The sequence below is a fragment of the Rhinolophus sinicus genome, chromosome 1, assembly GCF_057876585.1.
Source record: "Rhinolophus sinicus isolate RSI-liver-muscle chromosome 1, RSI-T2T, whole genome shotgun sequence".
In the NCBI taxonomy this organism is placed as follows: Eukaryota; Metazoa; Chordata; class Mammalia; order Chiroptera; family Rhinolophidae; genus Rhinolophus; species Rhinolophus sinicus.
The window spans coordinates 49,065,246-49,089,254 of NC_142501.1; the positions used below are offsets into that span (position 1 = coordinate 49,065,246).

Below are 24,009 nucleotides of genomic sequence, written 5' to 3' on the forward strand. Positions count from 1 at the left end.
TATAGGGATGACCAAAGAAAGAGAAAAATCTTGTCCCCAAGATGTATGTTCTATTGGCAACCACAGAGCTACAAATTAAAATGTGAGTAGCAGGCTCCTCTAAGACTGGCTTTTCTATTTGAATCATTCTGTCTAATGAGGACACATTAATAGTATGACTGCCGAGATATAGTAAGGGAAAAAGCAATGATTGGGGAAGAGGTACAAAGAAAATTTATTTTTCATTATATGCCTCTATCCTTTTAAATTTAAACCATGCACAAATATTACTTATTCAAAATATTAATGCAGTACTCAGCTAATTAATTTTAGAATAATATTTTTAAAATCTAAAAAGTTATTTTTTTGGTTTGCTTTGAATAAAGAAAGAGGGGATGCAGATTCTAAGAATTCCTGGGCATAATACAATATAAGTTATATTCAAGGGTGATCCATTGAAAAAAATTATCAATATTTTTAAAGCAAAAGTGAAGATCTTTTCCAAATTCCAAATAATTCCTGTGGACTTTTTTCGTGGAGATCTGCCCTCTAACAACTTGAAAGCAATTTTTTTCTTTTACATTAACTCCATGATGTATCCTCATTTCCAATGTTAATTAGGTAGGCCTAACAATAAAAGATTCTGAAAAATTTCCCCATCAGAGTTGTTATCTATTATACATGACTGATACATGCAAAGAGTGAGTAAGATTTTTTTTCCAATTAACCTGAAGGACTTGGAAGAATGACTTTGAGATTTAACACCGAAAACTTTTAACTACTTTTCGAATAGTACCAAGATTTCTATAAAACATTAATTTTTAAGATTTGCATTAGAACTAAAATAAAGCCATTTTAAGGAAATGCAAAGAATGCACATTGCTAAAGTAACCATTTTAAACCATTAAAGTGCAGTAAAATTATACTTAAAGCTGGTTTATAAATGAATCAAGAAAACTAGAATCATTTATTATTCTTAACTCTTATTTTATAACATCTCAGGGTATCTCCAGTTAACTCAAGGATGTCTAAAAATTTCAAACAGTTCTGTATATAAAATTTTCTTAAAATGCATAATATACTCATATCAGGTATAATGGTGCTGTGTGCCTTGCTCATATGACATTTAAGCTCCAGAACTAATCCATGAGGTAGATACTGTCATCTTCATTTTATACATGTGAAAATTAAGGCATAGACAAATGAAGTAACATAGAAAAGGTAACAAAGCTGGTCAACAGTAGAGCTAGGACTCATAACAATGTCTCCCTGATTTCAATTTTTGTGTTTTTGACCACTAAGTGTTTCAAGGAGGACCAGGGTTTGGCATAACATTAAACAATCAAAGGATTATTTAAAAGAGGTTAAGGCTTACCAACTTAAAGAGAAGATATGTCTTAACTACCCAAGTTAATTCATATGCAGGATATGGTCAAATAGCCGTCAGAGGTTTGTTTGTTTGTTTGTTTAGTTAGTTAGTTGTGTTTTTTTTTTTTTTTTTTTTTTAATTTTATAACAGGAGAAAGTAATGTTGGGATCTAAACCCTTAATTTATTCAAAGTTCACAAATACATATTCATCCATCAAATGTAATTCAATCACTTCTATCAATAGAGACCAAGTTTGAAGATCAGATGGGTTTCAGCTAGTATCACTTGAGATACCGTTTTAGGCAGATTAACAGATTGCTCCATGGGTACGTTCCCAGATTACAGAAGCCACCAAATTATCTGCTGTGTCATGTCTCTTCCCTTGAGAAATTCAGATCGAAAAGTTAACTTTAATAGACACTGTGAAAGATCAGAAGCTGAACTTCCTTCATCCCAAGTTTTCTTTATTACAAAAAGGTTGCTTAATGATTTTTCTATGTGGAGCTTAGCTAGAACAAAATAATTTTAAAATAATACTAAAAAAAGATCATCCTTTTTGGTCAAGCAAAGATATCTACAGTTTTTCTTTCTTTTAAACTATATTATCTCACAAATTTTACTAAATCTCCCTTTTTCCCATAAAAACATATACAGTAATGGAATTTTATTGTAAGTCAATTTGGTAAAAAAAAAAAAAAAAAGAAAAGAAAAAGAATAAAACAGGTATGGTATGTCAAAAATGTTTTGAGAATTTTCTCTTGCTTCTGAATTTTTTCAGTCTTCCTTATAAAACAACATAAGCTTCTGAAAAAATATGCCTTTTAAAAAAACCTATGTAATCATGAAATTAAATCAATATATTCCTTTAAATGATGAAAAATGTGCTAATATAACTGTAGCAAGAAATTTAATACATTTTGACATTAATAAACACTAACTGTATATACTACTGGCAAACTAACTTTGTTACTATAAATGAATTAAAAGATTTTTACCACATATATCATAATAGTAATATACTTTTAAGTCAATCAACCTAAATTAATTTGAAGTTATCTTTGAAGTAAAGCAACATTCATATATACCACATGCTTCATTTTATCATTTTGAAACTACAGATATTAAAAAGCTACAAAACCACTTAGGAATGCACCTTAAATTTATATTCATTTAACTACTCACTAAAAATAATTATAATCTCATTTCATGTTTTGATCTGTGGCTAAGAAACCCATTATTTTACACACTGGGGGGAAAAATAGCCATTTATCACCAAAATGTCTGATCTCCTTTTCTTTGATATTACAGCATAGTTTTTTTAGCTTCTATTTGATACCAACATTTCCCCAGTTACAAACATTTAATTTGATTTAAATCAGCAGTTACTTATAGGGAACTGTCAAATCTTTTGGAGTTAGGCTTTAAATCATGACTGAAAGATTTACTTTTAGTATAACGAGACAGCTTTGCATATTAATTAGAACATCAGACACATGTTCGCTGAGGTTTAGCAACTGTGCAATAAATACAGTATGGCAGTGATAGAGCTGTTAAACCTCAGCACATAGATTCCTAATACATTTTATTGAGTTATCCAAGAAATAATTACTCTGCTAGATCCAAGTTAAACACCTGCTGGAATATTAGGATGTTTAATTAAAACTGAAGTTATGTTGTACATGTGGGTGATTTTACACAGTAGCTAAAAAAGAAGGTCATGAAAAATTAATTTTAATCTGTAGAAAGCATACACATAGTCCCTTTGTAAAGTTGGTAAATGGATTCAACCATTCCGCTAATATACATATGATGCAGAAATAGACGAAGTAAATTAGGGAGAGTGGGTTCAAGGGAGAATTTTCTCAACTAAAGTAACAAGCGTTAGTAAATATCATGCACATTAAGATTGTCTTTCAAAAATCAATAAATCTTAGTACTTCATTCTGAGTATTTCCATTGTGAGGGCCCAACAGTTGGTCACTGGGCCAGGAATTAATCTCTTTTCTAAGCTATCAGGCAGCATCCAATGCTAGCAGGCCAAATTTAGGCCATTCCGATTCTTAGGATCTTGACAATCCTGATGCTTTCCCTACCTTGGGAGAGAAAACCTGCCACAGTATTCACTGTTAAAGACAACAGAATTATTTGGCAGTTGAAGGGTAGACATAACAAAACTGCAGACCTCATGAGGGATAATACTAGAATGAATTCCTGAGTATGTAGCATGGCATAGGAAAAAAGGAAGGGAGGGAGGGAGGGGAAAATGGTGGACTAGGGATCAGAAGACCTGCATTCTAAATTGCAGATCTGTATCTACAATGAAACACCTTACATAAGTTACTTCACCTCTCTGCTTTAATTATCTTATCTGCCATGAGACTACAGGACCAGAGGATCCCAAAGTCCTCTTTAAACTAATATTCAAACAAGTCCAGCAAATATGTAAGCAACCAGAACCTCATTTAAAATAGATCACTTATGCCTGTTTATACACCAAGCATCTGTGGACTGTCTAATAAAGTGCAGGCCTTAGACTATGTCTTGAAGATTCATAAATGAACAAGATATCCCCTTTGCCCCCATGAAACTCAATGCCGGGGAGGGTGGGGATGAGTTGTGGAGACAGAGGGTCAAAAAGATGAAAACTGGGTAGATATGCAGAGCCCAAATCTTGAAGGGCCTTATATGTCCTATATAAGAGAGGTGACCTTTATCTTGAGGGCATTGGGAGATACTGAAGTTGTTGTTTTTTTGTTTTTGTTTTTCAGTATAGATGATATGATAAGACTTGTGCTCTGACATTCTGTGGAGAGTGGACCAGAAAGAGATATACTTGAAAGCCTTGAACTACACTTGAAAAGTAGAACCAGCCAGAATGGAAAGAAATGGACCCCAGTAAAGAGAAACAAAAAGACTTGCGTGGATGTGAAATGGGATAAGAGGGGTATGATTCCTTGATTACTGGCCAAGAAAACATGCTGGATATGTTATTTCACATGGGTCTCTTCTCATCTAAAGTTATTTTTTAAAAGGGCACATCTATTTATAATTGCATCAACAAAAGTGATGGTGTTGAGAAGTGTTGGATTAGGATCTAACCTAGAACAATAACTGGGACAGATGCTAAGAGGCAAGTAGTAGCATTACATTTTCCCATACAGGAGGCAGGAATGCTTGCTTCTCAAATAGTGAAATATGGTCTTGGGCCAAGAGATCCTAGAAAGCAGATATAAACTATGACACATTGTCTTAGAGCACGAACTTTACTCAATGTATGTAAGTTAAGTATTTTCATATATTATGAAATAAAAATAAATGAATTTTTAGGATAAAACAAGAAATTTGAAGAAATTTTATTTACCCTTGTGGTGGGCCATTCTAGGACCTCCCTGGACAAAGACAGTCTCTCTTCTCTGTCATTAGACTGACTTAAACAGAAACTTTAAAAAGCACTGATATAAATAAAAAGCCTGGGTTTAGGAGTAGAAACACCTCTGTATTCAGGTGCAAACTCTGAACTTAGAAAATAAAAATTAATCACTCTGAACCTAATATTCTCATTTGTAAATGGAGATAATGCCTCTCTTGGAGGAGACCTGTGAAGAATAAGTTGATATATAGAGAGTATAAGACACTGAGAAGTTATGTAACTTGTCCAAGGCCACATAACAAGTAAATGGTAGCTAGATTTTGAACCCACATCTGTCTTCTCAAAGAAAACTTTAAATGTTACAGACAGCTATTTAGAGTAATTCTGGGATCACCTTTTTATAGACTGGAAGTTCAGGGATAATTAAATAGAGAAAGCTAAATATACTATTGGGTTATTTTTAACTTCAGTATTATTTTACATTGCTCAGATTATTAATTTTACATCATTTCAGATTTTCACAACCTCATCGCATAATTTTTTTTTTTTTTTTCCCCAGCAGAAGAATGATACATATGATTGGGCATGGCCATTATTCACCACAGATTTTCTGGGACAGCCTTTATTTCATAATTCCACATCACCGACATGCCATAAAAAAGCCAGCATTTCAGTATCAACTCTGTACTAGAAGCAGTACAAAATACCATATTCAGGAAACATGATCGCCAGAGGGGTTGAGATACAGGACCATGGTATACCTTGATGTGTGGGGGTGTACTGGTGGAGATAACAGGACAGAAAGTTTGTAGACCTATTGCATCGAAAGGACCTGATTTTGATCTAGTGAATCCTATGATAGTGAATTACCAGAAATTTGTATTTTTCACAAGTTAACAAACTTAATGGCTGATTCACATACACAATGAGCTTGGGAACTCCAAATTTAGGAAATGCTCCCCTGAAGAAAGAGTCCCACATATCAAAGATGGCCACTATGTGTTTTCTATTAGAGACATTTGTAACCTATCAGTCACTGAAGTTTGAAAAACACCACTTAGGGTACTTGAAGAATGAAATGATCTAGTGATGCAAGCCCTTTGGTGAGCATCCTTCTGTGAACAGTGGCAGTACCTAATCAGTAACATTTTCACTTCCCAAATGGAGCACAACATTTTCTGTCTCACATTCTGATCTGTCAGTGTTTTTATTAAACCAGACGACTTTGCAAGTGGGATCAAGCCAGGACATGCACTGCATCTGCTGCGTTGAAATTTATGGAAAGCACTGTGACATGGCAACCGCCAATCGCTGGTGGCAGCAGCTTTCTCTTAGGGATTATAACCAGACTTCTCAAGTCATCTGCTATTAGAACCCACTTGACCCAAAGGAACTAAACTACTACTGACATGATTTTAATTAGAACCTAATACTAAAAACACATTTTTATTCTTAAGGTGTGTTATCAACTGAAGAAACATCTTACTTTTGGTCATAAGCTATATACAGACCATATATATAGGTAGGTAGATAGATATAGATAGATAGATAGATAGATAGATAGATAGATAGATAGATAGATAGATACATACATACATACATACATAGATACATACATACATAGATACATACATACATAGATACATAGATGATATAGCTATAGACATAGACATAGATATAGATATAGATAGATATTTAATATTTTTTAAAGTTTCTAGCATTACTAGCCATGAGAAAGAGTAAGTTTAAAGTGGACTTGAATGAGGAATAATTAAGGAACAGAAAACTTTAAATATTTTGTAAATAAACAACAATAAGTGAATATTGCATGGGCTAGGTAAAATTTTATTTAAAATTCTCAAATGTGGATGCAGGAGGTAGTGTGTCCTAGGAAGTCAGTTGGCCGTAAGCTGGAAGTCTATGCTTGAACAGTATCATACAGATTCCAGAAAAAACAGACTCCAAATGAGTAAAACAAACTATGAAGCATAAAAGCCTTGGCAATCCCACATATCTTTCTGAAAATGTTCGATAGGCTTCTAGTTACAGTAGCTGCAAAACCTCCTTAGAGTGACTCTGGGGAAATACCCAGTGACTATGCATCACTGAAACCTCCTCTTTCCTCCCTCATAGCACTTCCTTATTAATAGCTCCATGCTTTTAGGGCCCACTTGACCCGAAACATTATTTTACTCATGGATTACTTTATATATTGGCATACAAATTGATTTTCTAAAAGATGAAATGATATTCTTACCTGTTTCACAGCTGGGTCCAGTGAAGCCTTGTAGGCAGGCACACACGTTAGCGGCAATACAAGCTCCTCCATTCCTACAGCCATCTTTGCAAAATGCTAAAATAATTCAGACACACAATTTTAGCACTTTCGAAGTAACTAGTTCCAGATAGTCTAAACCCAGCTTCTCGTTGGTCCCTTGGAGATGTGGACATCAAATCACAAATGCTATTAGAGTTTCATATTCATACCCTATTTTCCATACAGGTAAAAAACCAACACAATTTGTAAAAATAGTGTTCTTTCCAGTGGTAAAGAAATATTTCACCTGTAAAATAAAATACTGAACTCTTTGTTACAAAAAAAGTTACCTTATACAACAGGAAGTGCATTAGAATTAGGATTATATTTCACTGTAACAATCTAGCTTGAAATTAAACCTAAAAAAAAATGGCAAGTATCCTAGACAGTTTTCTTCGGGAGCAAACCACTATCTAGAGAATAAAATAAGGAAAGAGGAAATGACTGAATCCTATGAGAGGCTCTGATCATCCTACACACTGGCCAAAGTGCCAAAATATTAGAGAAATGCCCTATCTTTCAAAAAGTTCTAAATCAGTCGTGGTGATGAATTAGCCAATAGTAAGAAGAATCTGCCCCGTGGTGTTCAGGAATTAAAATTCCCCTGCTAAGGGTAGGTCAGGCTGTAGGTTCAAAGGCAAAGCAACTGCACAGTCTCTGGTCTTAGAGTGAGTGTGCATGTGAGTAGGAAAAGGAGTCCAGGTCTGAGCCATCGCAAGGGTGATCTTTCGAGATGCCTTCAAAGAAGGTGAGAGAAACAAGATAGGTAAGAATGAGCCCCCTTAGAAGCTTCTCATACCACTTCAGCTTGTTCTTTGGCTCTGTGGGGCTCAGCGGCTGGCAAGGTCTGTCATGAATAAACTGGACCAGCTTGTCACATCCATTGGGGCAAAAGCTTTTTCTCTACTTTTCTGGCATGTGTTTCCTCTAATTAGTTAGAATATACTTTCGCAGAGTGGTAAAATGTAGAAATCTGAGATTCAGCTGCTGAGTTCAAAAGGAATGGGGCCCAGAGAAGCCATTCAGTTTCTTTGGTTCTAAGTCCTAATCTGACTTCATCCTAGGCAAAAATAATATACAGTCATCAAAGATTTGCAAAGAGATTGAGAATGTAAACCTCATGAATAATAAAGGTACATCCATCAGACCATGCATATATCTTCCTTGGAGTAACCTGCAAGGATGCAGCCTGTTCTTGCAACATAGGACCCAATGATTCATATCCTACATCTAAACTACTTATCTCTCAGCTTTTGACACTCACAACAGAGATATACACAGGGATTGAAGAGTCTTTATTCAGGCAACCTGTAGCCCAACTCCCAGAAAAAATTTATAGATCCTTGAACATTCTCCTTGTTTCAAAGATAATAATTATCCATCTATATCTTCTCATGACCTCAATAGTTCTTTATGCTATAAACTTTAGTCTTCACATTTAGTCAGAGTTAGAGTCACATAGGAATAAGAGAGAGAAGCTATTGGGCTCGCAGATGAAATCTTAAACCCCAAACACTCAGAATATCCATATGCTTTGGGGAAGTCCTAAGCCTTCAGTGGCACTGTACTATGCTATGGACTTTAAAAGTCTGGCTTTTCTCAGGATGTGTTTAATTTCTCCAAGGAAATCTTTGTGGGATTCAGACCCCAAAATTAGTAAGACTTCTTCACAGTGCTCTAAATTAAATATTTCCATAGACTTTTACAAACCAAAGTCACCCTCTGGGCCATCCATACCTGCACCCAACGTGTTATTACAGATCAGGTCCTAAGACCCTCACTCTGGGGCCACTGCATTAACAGCCATCCCTTGTCAATTCCTACCTCCCACACATATAGTGTTGTAGCCAATTGATTTTAGCAAACTCCAGGATGACAGATACAGTGTATTTGAGGAATGGCCATTTTTGAAGCTTAAAAAGCCTAAATTAGATAAATCACAAATAAACTGATATGATATAATAAGGAAGATGGATTTTATCCTACGGGAATTGGTGGAGTTTCCAAAACAGAACTCTTATTTCCCTTGTGAAGTAGGACGTAAGCTGGGCTGATGAAGAAAAAGAAGGCATTGGTGAAGACTGATTTAACAGATGACGGTGAACTACAGTTGGAATATTCACTGATGCAAATGAAAATCCGATCTCAACAGGACAGTGAAAAGAATCACTGATTAGTATTGACAAACTAGCTAACATGGGAAACTACAACACATAGAGATCCAATATTCCCAATTAATTAGTACTCAAAGCTCAAGAGAGAGGACAGAGAAGAAAAAAAAACTGTCAGACTGACTCAAAATGGAGATATTTCACAGTGGATTATGGTAATAGAACACAAGGGCTGATAGTGCAGCCAAAAAAAAAAAGAAAAGAAAAAAGAAAAATGCTGTCATGTTTGTACTCAAAAAAAAAAAAAAAATCTAAACCTGGTAAATTGAACGAAAAGGAAGTCTCAGAGAAATTGAAGCTCAAGAGTTGTAGAAAGAACAGCAGAGGCAAACTGGAAGCAGAGGGACCTGGGGTTAGACAATAAAATGTTGAAGTTTACGATTTCAAAGATGGAGCAGTGCTGTATAAAAATGACCAGGATCTGATCTGCTAGAAAGGAACAGAGACGAAAACCATGGTGAATGAAGTCAAGAAACATTAAATCAAAATTATTGAGCAATTTATTCACTGAAACACTGATGGAATCAGGAGGAAGACTATGGACCACACTGTAAAGCTCGCAGTGACTGGAAAGTGCCCAGAAGTAGGTATCAGTGATGAGAAGGGGTGGAGGGAAGCACAGATGGATTATATTATCCCTAATGGAAGAGGTGCTGGCATTAAACCGCTTACCTTTGCACGTGGTTCCATTCCCTGTGTAGCCTGGTTTGCAAACACAGTTGTGTCCGCCAACAGTATTGAAGCATAAAGCATTTTCATCACAGTTGTGCTGATTTGTGCTGCACTCATCATGTTCTGAAATGAGGAATACAATTTTGTTACTCAGAGACAGATTTTCAAAGATGTTATATTTTAAACTGTACCTGCATCTTGTTACTGTACGGTATTTTTTTCAAATACAGACATATACAGATTATGTATTTAAGAAGAACTCATATTTTGAAGTGTTGTATACTCTTGTTGAAGTACATACATAATTTACACACCCATAGACCTTGAAAGCAAAAGGATTTGCACAAAAAGCCCACCAGTAGTAGGAAGGAATAGAAGAGAAGAGGCAAGGATGGGAATTAATTCTCAGAAGCTGATCCCAGAGGCAGCTGTATATGGTCTCTGTGATTAATATTTGGGGAGTTACACCCATGAAAGAAATCTGCCACCTAAGTCTTTCCTGTAGTGTGAGAAGGGTGATGGAAAAGGATGTAAAATTGTATTGCTCTGTGAATCCTGGCCTACAGGATAATGGAGCTGAAGCTTTGGGAGGCAGGTGCCATTCACAGCCACATCCACACTTGCGGGATAAAGATACATATGCACACTGCTAGGGGAATATTGGACCTCCTTAGTAAGTTCCCTCCTTCTACAAAGAAAGTATCATCGTTCTGTTAAACAAGACAAACTTATCCTTATAAGAGATGCAAATATAAATTTCAAAATACACAATCAACATGATACCCCCTTTAACTGTGTGTAACTTGACACTTGTGTAAACACTGAATCATTTGATCCTCTGAGGACCCCTGTAAGGGAGGTACAACTCATATCATTATCACCATTCTAAAGATGAGTCAATGATGGTTCAGTGCTTAAGTAGCCTGCCCAAGTTCACAGGAATATTAAAACCTCAGAATTCTAGCTCAGTGTTCAGCAAACTGTAATGTATAAGTATAGTGAATATGAGAAAGAAATCAGATCTAACATCAAAATCAAGATGAGTAGAAATGAAATATAAGTGAAGAAATGCATACAAATTAGTTCAGTCATCCCAAATCCCTACACAAATATTATTTTAAAACAATATTTTATAATTAAATATAATTTCAATATACTTACATTGATCAAGCTATTAATTCACTATTATGTAAATCATCAAAGGGTAAGTAAATATTTACCTTTCATTTTAGAACTCTTTGTATTCCAGGCAATATTTAATATATATTATTCCAGACACTATATTGTAATAGTAATACACCTGTAACTTTGAAAGACCTTTCCTTTGGCATATATAGTTGAGAATAGACTAAAATCACTAATTTCAAGTAATAAAAAGAAATGCTCTGTACTTTATTTTTAAAAATAAAGACTAAAATTTCACAATTATATGTCTGTCCTGTGTTATATAAGCACAAAGTTATGGTAATTTTAACTATAACCCTGTAATCATCTTATAGATTATTCCCAATAATTTTTCAGAGGAAAGAGAGAGTTCAATCACTAAGGTTTTAGAATTGCATGAACAGATATCTTATTCTCCAAATTCCTGGCTGAATTTTCCCAAATTGTACAAAATTCTACCTTTATTATCTAGTATCAGAACATTTCATAGTTTTTATAAATTTATATATATTGATGATAGTTTAGAAAACAGCTGGACTACACATGGGTCTTCTAATTGGGGCTACCCTTGGACCACCATAAAATTTCAGAGGGTCCAGAATGGGCAGCCCACCTACCTTTGGTTCAGCTGCCCAAAGCAAAATAAATCCTCACTCAAGTTTGCATCTCCTGCCAGTTCTGCTCCCAGTGCACTTCAAAGCACTGTTGTTCATCTATAAATCTCTGAATGGACAGTCATAGGCCCCTTAAAGACAGCTGCTGATTGATTTGATGTTGTTTTTATCCCTGTCTTGGTTGTCTTCTTAATTAGACTGTATACTCACTGGGTAGAGAGGTAGGGCCTAACAAGATTCAGTTTAGCACCGAGTATGATAATGTTCAATAAACATTAATTACACACCCTGGTATCTGGTTTCCACTGTTGCCATTTACTCTTGTGCTCACTAAAATGAATAAGTGTGTTCTTAAGCAAGTCAAAGGTAAAGACAGCTTTCAAGTTTTTAAATATGTCCGCGTCTTTACCTGTATTTGTTCCCTTCGGCTGAAGAGTCTACCCCCATGGATTCTCCTGGAAAACTCTTACCAGTTTGAAGGATTACACTAAAATGTCACGTCTTATGTGAAAATACCTTACTCTAGCTCTCCTGCAAAGTTAGGGGTTGCTGTCTGTTATTGTATTTTATCATAACTGTCTACTTCTTGTTGGTCTTCCATCCTCAAACCTCACCTGGGATTGTGAGTTTTTGAATAAGAATTTTGCCATTTTTTAATTATGCTAATTCAGCATTCAAAGGATGTTTCTTGAATAAGTGATTGAAAGAATGAATGGCCAAATAAAGAAAGCTAGGACCTACTTCCTCTGTCATTATTCAAATCAATCCCAATTTGTTCAATTGTAAACTGGATGCCCATTGGGGAAGCTATTGAAAACCTACACTGTTTTTACTGATTTCACTATGCCCTATCCCGCCCAATTTGGGATATTTCAAATATTGATTAAGGTAGCAGGACATATTTTCAAAACAGAAAATATCAATGCCTTTAAACTATCACTTTAAATTTTTTACACTACTTATAATAAAGTTGGTTGTACTTAAAATTATCAACTAAAGTAAACTAAAATATAATTATCAACTAAAGCAAACTTTAAAAATGCTATAATCTCATGGAAGAATTAACTTTAATTTCATAGCCCTTCAAAAAACAGAAACTGAAAGAAGCAAGGAACAAATATTTTGTAAGGTCATCTCAACTAATAGTTAACTATTGCTGCCCCATATCCAATTTGGTCATATGTCAACTTCTTACCATTTTCTTGATTCACATAACCGTAAAGACTCCACCACCAACCCATCCATCAGCCTCTCTATTTTTAATACTTCCTCCAATATTTCCAACATATAATAAGTAAAATAAAATAAAATGAGGGAAATACGAAGACAAAATTTAAATCAATACTATGTTCCAGTGTTTGAGAAGAGCATGTCAGAATTCATAGCTAATGAATTCCAAGTTTTATTTCACATGTACTGAAACGCCGACATTTGAGATCTGATGTTCAGAATATCTATTCCATAAGATTCAATGCTATTTTCACATCCTCAGTAAAATTTCATTGTTCATGTGATATGACAGTCCAAGGAACAGCTGGGATTGAAACCAAATGTACCTCTTTCTGACTCTTCTTTATGAAAAATATTAGAAGTGTACCTTTGAAACTTACATAATTTTACTAACCAATATCACACTAGCACATGATTATTTTAATCATTTTTGTATCTATATTAAATTTAAATAAAATGAAAAAAATGAACAAGAATATAGAACGAAATATCATCAGTCAACAGTGTTAAACAAAAGTAATATGAGTGCCAATCATGACAGTACATTATATATACAATCAATAATTTCATAGGGATAGCTGGCAAAGATTTGTCATGTGTGCCATAATTTGTTTGCTCTGAATTTTGCATACTATTGAAACTGATTTCATACCAGTGACAAGAGTCAATAGAGTAAAATTCATCTACAGAAAGAAAAATAATAATATACACACCTGGATTCATCGAAATGCAGATGTTATATATAACAACAATATTTTAGTTTCACTGATTAATGTGCCTAACCTAGGTAGGTTAATATATCTAAAACCATTTTAAGACTCCACATCCAACAGTTCATCAGTTATAATAACATATAGTTGGACTTAAATTGAGCTTTAAATTTGGTTTTCATATTATTGAACTGTTTCCAGAATGAATGACCATCTGGAGACAAAACAGCCACTCTAAATTTCACATAGCTTTTCCCACTATGATTTCAACGCAGACATACAATACACATAGCATATGTTTTAGTAAAAAATTTCACTATGATACAAAATGCAAATATTATAGGAATTAGGAGTAAAAAGTAATCTTTTAAATATATCTACATTTAACTGTAATTGAATACAATCTTCTTCAATGTCTATTATATATTAGAATCTGCTTGGGATAAAAAGATGATTATGAACAGTACCTGCTTTCAAAGAGCTTATAGTTTAGTTGAGAAGATAGGACAAAAACACAAATGCCTTTAGTGCCTTCCTTATGAGAAACACTGAAGTAAAGAAACCTCTGTTTACGGAGGGGTGCAGAGATCAAAGGAAGAAGCAGTCATTTCTGGTTGGGTCAGGTGAGAATTCAAGAATGACTTCATGGAGAACAGAGCATTTAACATGGATATTTTTTATGTGTTTGGGGGGTCAGTGCAGATTCTAAATTGAAATAGCATCCATATACTTTGCCTCTTTTGTTTTGGGAATCTTGAGGCTCTTACAAATTTAAATGAACCTGAATGACTTGTAATAATCGTAACTACTACATTCAGCTTACTACATACCACACACTTTATAATGTGCACTATCTCATTTAAACCTCAACTGATTAGAAAACATTATCATTATTTTCCAGAAAATTGAACTTGTAGTGGAGAAGTTAAGTAGCTTGCCAGAGAACACACAGCCAGTAAGAGGTAGAGCTATGAATCACGTCTGATTCCAAACCTAGGTTATAGATGGTTATGCAATACGATCGCCTGACACAATTTATACCTGTGTTTACCCCAATCTGGTTTTTTGCTTGTGAATCCTAATGTTCTTTGTAATTGACCAGAGGTATTAACTGTTCATACAGTTTAATGTCTTTTTGTTGTATGTGGAGTCTTCTATTGCTTCACAATTAGGAAGTTATCCTCTCTTTATTGTATTTTATAGTATTTTTTAAACCTATAGGAGTCTTATTAAGTTTATACAACTCCTTAGGGCAAAAGACTGAGGTACTTCTGTTCATACTAAAATCCACACTCTCACAAGATTGAGAGAAGTTTTTAAAAGTCAAAGAAGGTGGCAATATGATCAAGTTCAAATCTCCGCAAAACAAAGGAACCAGCTCACAGAATTTAGATTCCAGCACTAATACTTCCAACTTAAAAATCTCTGAAAGCTGAACATTAATGAATTTGGCAAACAGATACCTCTAATGTCTGAGAGTCCTCTCTTCCTCCAATAGCAGTGATCTGGCCCTTGGTAACAGCATCCAATGCTTCTGGATAATTCTGCTTTACATCCCCAGCAATACCCTAGATCCTCCAGCTGACACTTTTATACAGTAGATTCTACTCTTGGTAACAGAATATAATGTACCTGCATAGCTAGCCCACCACCCTACAAGAATCTTTCTTTTCCTCTGATGGATTTCTTCATCCACAAGAGTTAATATTATCCATGTAGCATCTTCTATTCTCCTGCCCAAATCTAGAAATGCTGGGAAAACAGCAGCTATTATAACATATAGGTGTAAGTTCCACAAAGAAAGCTGCTTTACCAAAGAGGTTCCTGGAATATAAACTTACAGTGGGTAAATCCTCTCTTCATGCAGGATCTGGCTCTAAACACACCAATAGCCTACCTCTGGTCTTAACGATTATCTGATTATCAGAAACCTGAGAACAAGCTCCCTTAGGCTTGTTCTTAAGACTGAATAAGTCTTGGTGCAAGGAAGCTCATAAAAGTGTCAATTACACTTGAGGAGCTTATAATAACACCATCAAACTATATGTTTCGAATGGTGGTTTGTCTCAAAATTGTAAAGCTGCTTGGTCATTTTCCTCTTTTATTTCTGTACACCAGAAATGTTGCCTTAAGAGGTCCACAAGTTTTGTAGAAGCTCATCCATGAGTTTCACTCACATACATCCCCACCAGAGTAAATATGTAGTTATCGGCACTGGCCTATGAAGAGAATCAGAACAAGATAGCCCGTGGGTCTGCTATACTGAGCCCTCTGGTGCTACTCTAAAAAGAATGGCGGCAACTGTGAGGCCTCAGATAAAAGATGCCATCTCTATTCTAGCAAATGAAACAACTCTTAGGACTTCTCCACAGCTCCTTAGTACATCCTCAAGATAGTTATTCTACAAGATAATTATTGAAAATGAGTATGAACTGAGTGTAAACAATGTTCTGTATTATAACTCAACAATTCCTACATGATTTGGGGGTCTGTAAGAAAGAACTGAAATTCCTTCCTTCCTTCTTCTCCCTCCTTCTTTCCCTTCTCTCCTCAGAAACTTAGTGGTCTGGTGTATGAAGATGTGCTTGCTGCCATCAGCAGCACCAACTCCTCATAATCAAAACATTTATGTCCTGATTACTGATTTTTAGGGAATACTGTTACAATTCATTAAATGGTTTAAAACACCCCCCATCTGCCATTCTGCACTGGCACCATAAGAAAATACGAAGGATAAAGTAGAAAAAAACTGAGAAAATGATACAATATTTTAATTAACATTAGCAGGAAGGCAAAGTGACAAGGTATATTTGATTTCCAGACAGGCTTGATGTTAGATATCATTTTATCCTAGTTCTGCGGCCCTGAAAAAGTTAGCCAATTTTTCCAAGTTTAAAATGAGGAAATGAAGACCTATATGAGAGAGCTACTGTGAAGAATAAACTTCAATGATGAATGCAAAGGCCCTGGCAAATAACAGATACTCGATAAATACTAGTTACCTTCTCATCTTATCATCTACTTCAGTGGGAAATTTTCTTTTGCCTTTATTGGCTAGATAATGTCCTCTCTTTTCTATTTCAGTTCTGTGGAGAAAACCTAAATGTCTCATGGAGTTTGCTCTCTTCCTAATCTTTTCTGAAATCAAATACATTTTGAACATTTTTCTGGTTTCCAAAATGCCATTACTTTCAATGGTTACATCAAGGGAAAAAAATGCCTGGTATCATACTTACGCAAATCTATTCAGTTTATTTCTTATGATTAGCTTATTTACTCAGTTGATATTACAGAGAAAAATCTATTTATTGCAATGCCATCTTAACAGAAATCTTTTAACACTAGTAAAGTGACTACAAGAAATTATACTTGAAACCTGCTCAATGCCCACATTAGCAGTAAAATCACTACAACTCGTTTTTAACAAGGAAGCATTTTTTGTTCACTAGTTCTCAGGTTTCCTGTTCGCTGACCACACCAATTCAATTCTGACTTCTTGTTCTTCTTCAGTTTGTTTGGCAGCTAGAAATTTGTTCAGAGTTCTTGCCTCTGACATGCTTGGTTTATTTTCTTCTGGTCTTTTCACTGATATGCTCAGCCTCCTTTCCTAATCCTTACTTGATCAGTAATTTTAACAACCAAAGCACATTCAAATTTCCTCTGTCCTTTTGCAGTACTTTCTCAGAGTAATCTAAATTCTGATTTTATGGCCAAATTTTTTTTTCTTATTTTGTGTTTCATGAAATAAGTATTGTCAGAACACATTGTAGGGCAAAAACAGGATTGTAACTATCAGCCAGATGACTTACATTTATTCTTTCAAAACACGTTTAGAAAGCTTCTGCGATGTGTTTCTAGTGCCATGGAGGACACAAAGTATGCATGAACTTGGACTTGTGACCTCAAGGAACTTTTGAACTATTATAGGGCTGGTGATATGAATAGATAACTCTGATATATTGTAGAAGTGTTTTAGTGCTACAAAAGAGAAAATAATAATAATAATCATAATGACAATAGCTAATCCTGAAGTGCTTACTATATCCATAAAGCACTGCACTAAGTGTTTTATACACATTATGCATTTCCATATTCTCAAAAATCTTTTCAGGTAGGTACTATTATTATTCCTATATTCCAAATGGGAACACAGTGCTTTCTCAGAGCAACTATATATCTTGCCCAACAACATATAGCCAGAATTTGCCTTCAGCGTTTAAAAAAACTGCAACCTATAAAGAGGAAAAGATGAGGGTTGACAAGAGTCTGGGAAAATATATAGCAAATAGGCCAAGCAAGTACATCTTGCAAGATAGAAGGGTTTTAACAGGAAAGGAACAAGATGGGAAAGAGGATTCCACACGGAGAGAACACAGGTGCAAAGAGAAAAGCATAGGGGATGGTAGGGCCATGAAGTACTTGTGCTTGAGCTGGCAAATGTTATGATTAAACGGGAATAGTAAGAAAAAAGTGTGGGTAGGGTCAGGAACACAACATGCTTTTATCTGGTGGGCAATAAAGAGCCACTTCTAGATGTACAATAAAAGGCACCATGATGAAATTAGAGTTGACACTTAGGGAAATTAACAGCAGTGTGAAGAAGAGGTGAGACTAACTTTTTTCAGCAAAGTGGGTGTCCCATGTTAGCAAGGTAGCAATCCTCTTTCTCTACTTAATCTGTATTTCTTTCTTTTGTTCTTTACTTTTAGAGTCAGAGTTAGATTATTATTGAGAATTGAGATCTGTGCAAAACTGAGAGGTGAAGCAAAAGGAGGAAGAGGAGGGTAGGGTGAAGAAAGCAAACAGAACTAAATGTTTATTCCCTGCAAATGCTGTGCTGAGTAATGTATATGTGCAACATAAGAAAGTACTTCAGGTGGTGACCAGATGGCTCAGTTAGTTAGAGCACAAGCTCTCAACAACAGGGTTGCCGGTTCGATTCCCACATGGGCCAGTGAGCTACGCCCTACACAACTAGATTGAAGACTACAAGCTGTCGCTGAGCTTCTGGAGGGGCGGCCAGAGGCTCACTTGGTTGGAGTGTGGGCTGTCAACAACAAGGTTGCCGGTTCAAACGGTGACTGAATGTGGACCTGAGCTGTGCCCTCCACAACTAGATTGAGGAACAGCGACTTGGAGCTGACGGGCCCTGGAGAAACACACTGTTCCCCAATAAATAAATAAAAAATTAAAACAAACAAAAAAGAAAGTACTTCAGGACACAGTAAGAATAGTTGGGAAGCTAGCACCAAAATCATAAGATTCAAATCCCTTTCAGGCAGGAATCACGTCTTATTCATTTCATACATCCCAGTCCCTATGCTTTTGTGGAATTAAACACAGGGCCTGAAGTGAAAGAACAAGTGATGGGGAAAGGGGCAGAATTAGGCATAGAACTGATGGTCCCACCGTGTGTCAATATTTGAGGCAAGTGGAAGAATGCATTTAAAATAACAGGTTTCAAGGATAGAGGGTGATGGAGAGATGAATAGAAGTTAGAGGGCTTCTTACTTTCAGGAATTTTGTTATTCTTGGTTTTGGTTGGCTTGGTTTGGTTATGGCAGAAAAAGACAATAGAATCAAGAGTTCAAAATATAAAAATAAAGATCATATTAGGAATATGAGTTAACTCTGTTAATGGTGTAACAAGCTGAGTAAAAACTCTCCACTCAAAATCTGTCTATTAGATAAACCATTTAGATAGTAAACCCTTGGGCCAAATTCATCAATTGCCCCCAACATCCAACACAATGATTGGCATGAAGTTGGTCTCCAATGAATATTAGTTAAAAAATGAATCAATCACTATAAAGTATGTATCAATCTAACCATGTAAAACATTCAGAGAGACCTGCTAATGCAAAATATTCAACTTATTCTATACTGACAATCCTGCACATCTGTTTTCTTTTCCATTCCCCCCACCAGTTATGCTGCTCTCTCTTCAAATGCCTGCCCCATCCTCATCCCCTCACTCTAGGCACACAAACCTAGGAACAACTACTCAGAAAACCATCCAGGTCATCAGGAAATAACATCCTCAGGTTTTACAACCACAGATGAATCTGCAACTAAATCTATCTTTGTGCCCTTATTTCTCCAAAACCAGGAATTTGGGAGTCACCAAAGACTTCTTTTCCCTTCTTCCCATCTGCCAAATTCAGGGACCAGTTTATTTAAATTCTTCTTTGGCAGTTCTCATTTCCACCCCCCACACCTCCCTCCCCACTGCTCTGCTGCTGCCCAATTTTGGGTACTAAATATTTCTTTTGGATTACTGCGATAGCCTCATGATGACAATACTGGCCCAGTTTTGTCCATCTCCAGAACATTATCAGAATGGCTTTTCAAATAAAATCTGATCCCCTCAATCTCTCTCACTCCTCCATTCTCTCTTATTCTTTTTAGTGACACACCCTTGTTTTTGCAAGCCATCAAATCACCTCTTACTGATCAAGACTTTCATTATGACCCTTTGCTCCTATCAAACTGCACCATTCACAACTCCCCCATTACTTTATCAACAATATCATTCATTGAGACTCTACAAAGCCCAAAGATCATACCAGCCAATACCTGTATCTTTCACACGTGTGCCTGCTTTTTGCCCAGAAATCTCTTCCCCACTTTCTTTGCTTAACTCTCCTACTTATGTCTCACTCAGATCAAATAATGCCTCCTTCTTCAGAAAAACTCTCTTAAAACTCTCACTCTAGAAGTGACAACTGACACCACAGAAATACAAAGGATTATAAGAAAATACTATAAACAAGTATATGCCAAAAAATTAGAAAATCTGGAATATATGGATAAATTCCTAGAAACACAATTTTCCAAAACTGAGTTAAGAAGAAACAGAAAATCTGAACAGACCAAAAACTATTAACAAAATTGAACCGTAATCAAAACACTCCCAACCAATAAAAGTCCTCGACTGGATGGTTTCACAGGTGAATTTTACCAAACATTCAAAAAAGAATTAACACCTATTCTTTTCAAATTATTCCAAAGAATTTAAGAGGAGGATAGTTTCCCAAGCTCATTTTATGAGGCCAACATTATCCTGATTCCAAAACTAGAAAAAAAAGAAAAGAAAAGAAAAACACTACAAAAAAGGAAGATTATAGAGCAATGTCCCTGATGAACACAGATGCAAAAATCCTCAACAAAATATTAGCAAACCAAATTCAACAATACATTAAAAAGATCATACACCATGATTAGATGGGATTTATTCCTGGGATGCAAGACTGGTTCAATATCCTCTAATCAATTAACGTGATCTATCTCATAAACAAAATGAAGGATAAAAATCACATGATTATATCACTAGATGCAGAAAACGCATTTTACAAAATCCAGCATCCAGTTATGATTAAAAAGTGTCAGTAAAGTGGGGATAAGGGGAACACATTTCAACATAATAAAATCCATATGTGATCAACCCACAGTTAACATCATACTCAATGGTGAAAACCTAAAAGCATTTTCCTTAAAATCAAGGACAAAACAAAGATGTCCACTTTCACCACTTGTATTCAACATAGTATTGGAACTCCTAGACACAGCAATCAGAAAAGAAAAAATAAAATAAATAAAATAAAAGGTATCCAAATTGGAAAGGAACGAGTGATTATTTGTAGATGGCATGATATTATATATAGAGAACCCTAAAGATTCCACACAGAAATCTATTAGAACTGATAATGAATTCAGTAAAGTAGCAGGATACAAAATTAATATACAGAAATCGGCTGCAGTTTTTACACCAATAATGAACTATCTAAAAGAGAAATTAAGAAAATAATCCCATTTACAATTGAATAAAAAAAATACCCAGGAATAAATTTAACCAAGGAGATAAAAAACCTGGACTTGGAAAATTATAAGACATTGAAAAAAATAAATTGAAGAAGATACAAATAAATGGAAGCATATACTGAGCTCATGAACAGGAAGAATTAACATCATTAAAATGTCTGGACATTTTATTAACAAAATGATGTTAATTCTTCCTATCCATGAGCACGGTATATGCTTCCATTTACTTGTATCTTCTAGAAGAGGGAAAAGGGGGTCAAATATATAGTAAGGGAAGAAGAACTGACTCTGGGTGGTGATCACACAATGTAATATATAGGTGACATATTATAGAAATGTACACTTGAAACCTATATAATTTTACCAAGCAATGTCATAATAATTTTAATAAATAAAAAAATGTCCATACTACCCAAATCAATCTATAGATTCAAATCAATCCTTAGCAAAATATCAAGGGCATTTTTTTTGTAGAATTAGAACAAATAATCCTAAAATTTATATGGAACCACAAAAGACCCAAAATAGCCAAAGCAATCTTGAGAAAGAAGAACAAAGTTGAAGGTATCATGCTACCTGATATCAAACTATAATATAAAGCCATAGTAATCAAAATGGCATAGTACTAGCATAAAAAACAGACACATAGATCAATGGAACGGAATAGAGAGTCCAGAAATAAATGCATCTCTATATGGTCAATTAATCTATGACAAAGAAGGAAAGAATTACAATGGGGTAAAAACAGTCTGTTTAATAAATGGTGCTGGGAAAACTGGACAGATACATGCAAAAAAATGAAACTGGACCACCTACTTACACTATATACAAGAATAAAGTAAAAATGTATTAAAGGCTTAAATGTAAGAACCCAAACCATAAAACTCCTAAAAGAAAACATGGGCAGTAAACTCTCTGACATTACCCTCAGTAATATTTTTGTTGATATATCTCCTCAGGCAAGGCAAACAAAAGAAAAAAAAAAATAAACAAATGGGACTACATCAAACTAAAAAGTTTTTGCACACCAAAGGAAACCATCAACAAAATGAAAAGCAACCTACCGATTGGGAGAAGATATTCACCAATGATACATCTGATAAGGGGTTAATATCTAAAATTTATAAACTCATACAATTTAACACGAAAAAAACAAATAATCTGATTGAAAAAAGGGTAGAGAACCTGAACAGACATTCCTCCAATGAGGACATACAGATGGCCAATAGACATATGAAAATATACGCAACGTCACTAATCATCAGAGAAATGCAAATAAAAACCACAATGAGATCTCATCTCACATCTATGAGACGTGAGATAAATAAATCAACAAATAAGTGTTGCCGAGGATGTGGAGAAAAGGGGAAACTTGTGCACTGTTGGTGGGATTACAAATTGGTGCAGTCATTATGGAAAACAGTATGGAGGTTACTAAAAAAATTAAAAATAGAACTACCTTATGATCTAGCAATTCCACTTCTGGGTATTTATCTGAAGAAAACCAAAACATTAATTCTAAAAGACACATGCACCCCTATGTTCATTGCAGCCTTATTTACAATAGTGGAGACATGGAAGCAACCTAAGTGTCCTTCAACAAATGATTGGATAAATATGTGGTACATTTATACAATGGAATATTACTCAGCCATAAAAAGACTGAAATCTTACCTTTTGTGACAACATGGATGGGCATTATGGTAAATGAAGTAAGTCAGACAAAGAGAAACAAATACCATATAATTTCACTTAATATGTGGAATCTAAATAACAATATAAATGATGACAAAACAGAAACAGATTCATAGGTACAGAGAACAAACTGATGGCAGGGGGGTGGGGGGTTAAAAAAAGGTGAAGGGATTAAGAAGTACAAACTGGTAATTACAAAATAGTCACAGGGATGTAAAGTACAGCTAGGGAATATAGTCAATAATATTGTAACAACTATGTATAGTGCCAGGTGGGTACTAGACTAATTGGGGGGATCACTTTGTAAATCATATAAATGTTTAACCATTATGGTGTATACCTGAACTAATGTAAAACAATAATTAATGTCAACTATAATTAAAAAAATAAAAATAAGGTAAAAAAACAAAACAAAACAAAAATACCAAACTCTAGATGAGCCCCAGAGAACGCACAGAGCTTTGCGCTTAATTGTATTGTAACACTTGAAAGCCAGAATGTATAGTAAAGAATAAGGACTTGGAGCCAGGGTGCCTCAGTTTAAATCCTGACCTTGCCTTTCGAGCTATCAGATCTTGAACAAAATAATTTAATTTCTCTAAATCATAGGTTCCTCCTCTGTTAAATGGATCTAATAATAGTACAGGAATAAACTCGCCAGCAAGATCTGGGGCAGTACTCAGTAATCAAATAAATATTTCTGTAGTGAAAGTATGACTATACATACCAAATTAGATAAATAAAGATGAGAAATAGCATCACATCAGGTCAAATTTTACTGTCAAATAAATTTAAAAAATAAACATTCAATTTCCACAGCTGTCCGGACATTTCCGAGTTCAGAACTGTAGATCAGGGATTGTGTGTCTGTATGTTCTTCGTAGAGTTGAAAGGAT

At 35.1% G+C, this 24,009-nt stretch overlaps 1 protein-coding gene across 3 annotated transcripts in view; it reads right to left on the reverse strand.

Annotated features, from left to right (window-relative positions):
* The window catches only part of NELL2 (neural EGFL like 2), a 316,912-nt gene that overhangs the window by 81,550 nt on the left and 211,353 nt on the right, over nt 1-24,009 (reverse strand). For all 3 annotated transcript variants that reach the window (XM_019748417.3, XM_074325809.2, XM_019748418.3), the window contains exons 15-16: nt 9,880-10,002; nt 6,977-7,072 (exon numbers count right to left, since the gene is read on the reverse strand). In XM_019748417.3, the coding sequence (XP_019603976.3) occupies nt 6,977-7,072; nt 9,880-10,002 (219 nt within the window). The remainder of the gene's footprint in view (nt 1-6,976; nt 7,073-9,879; nt 10,003-24,009) is intronic.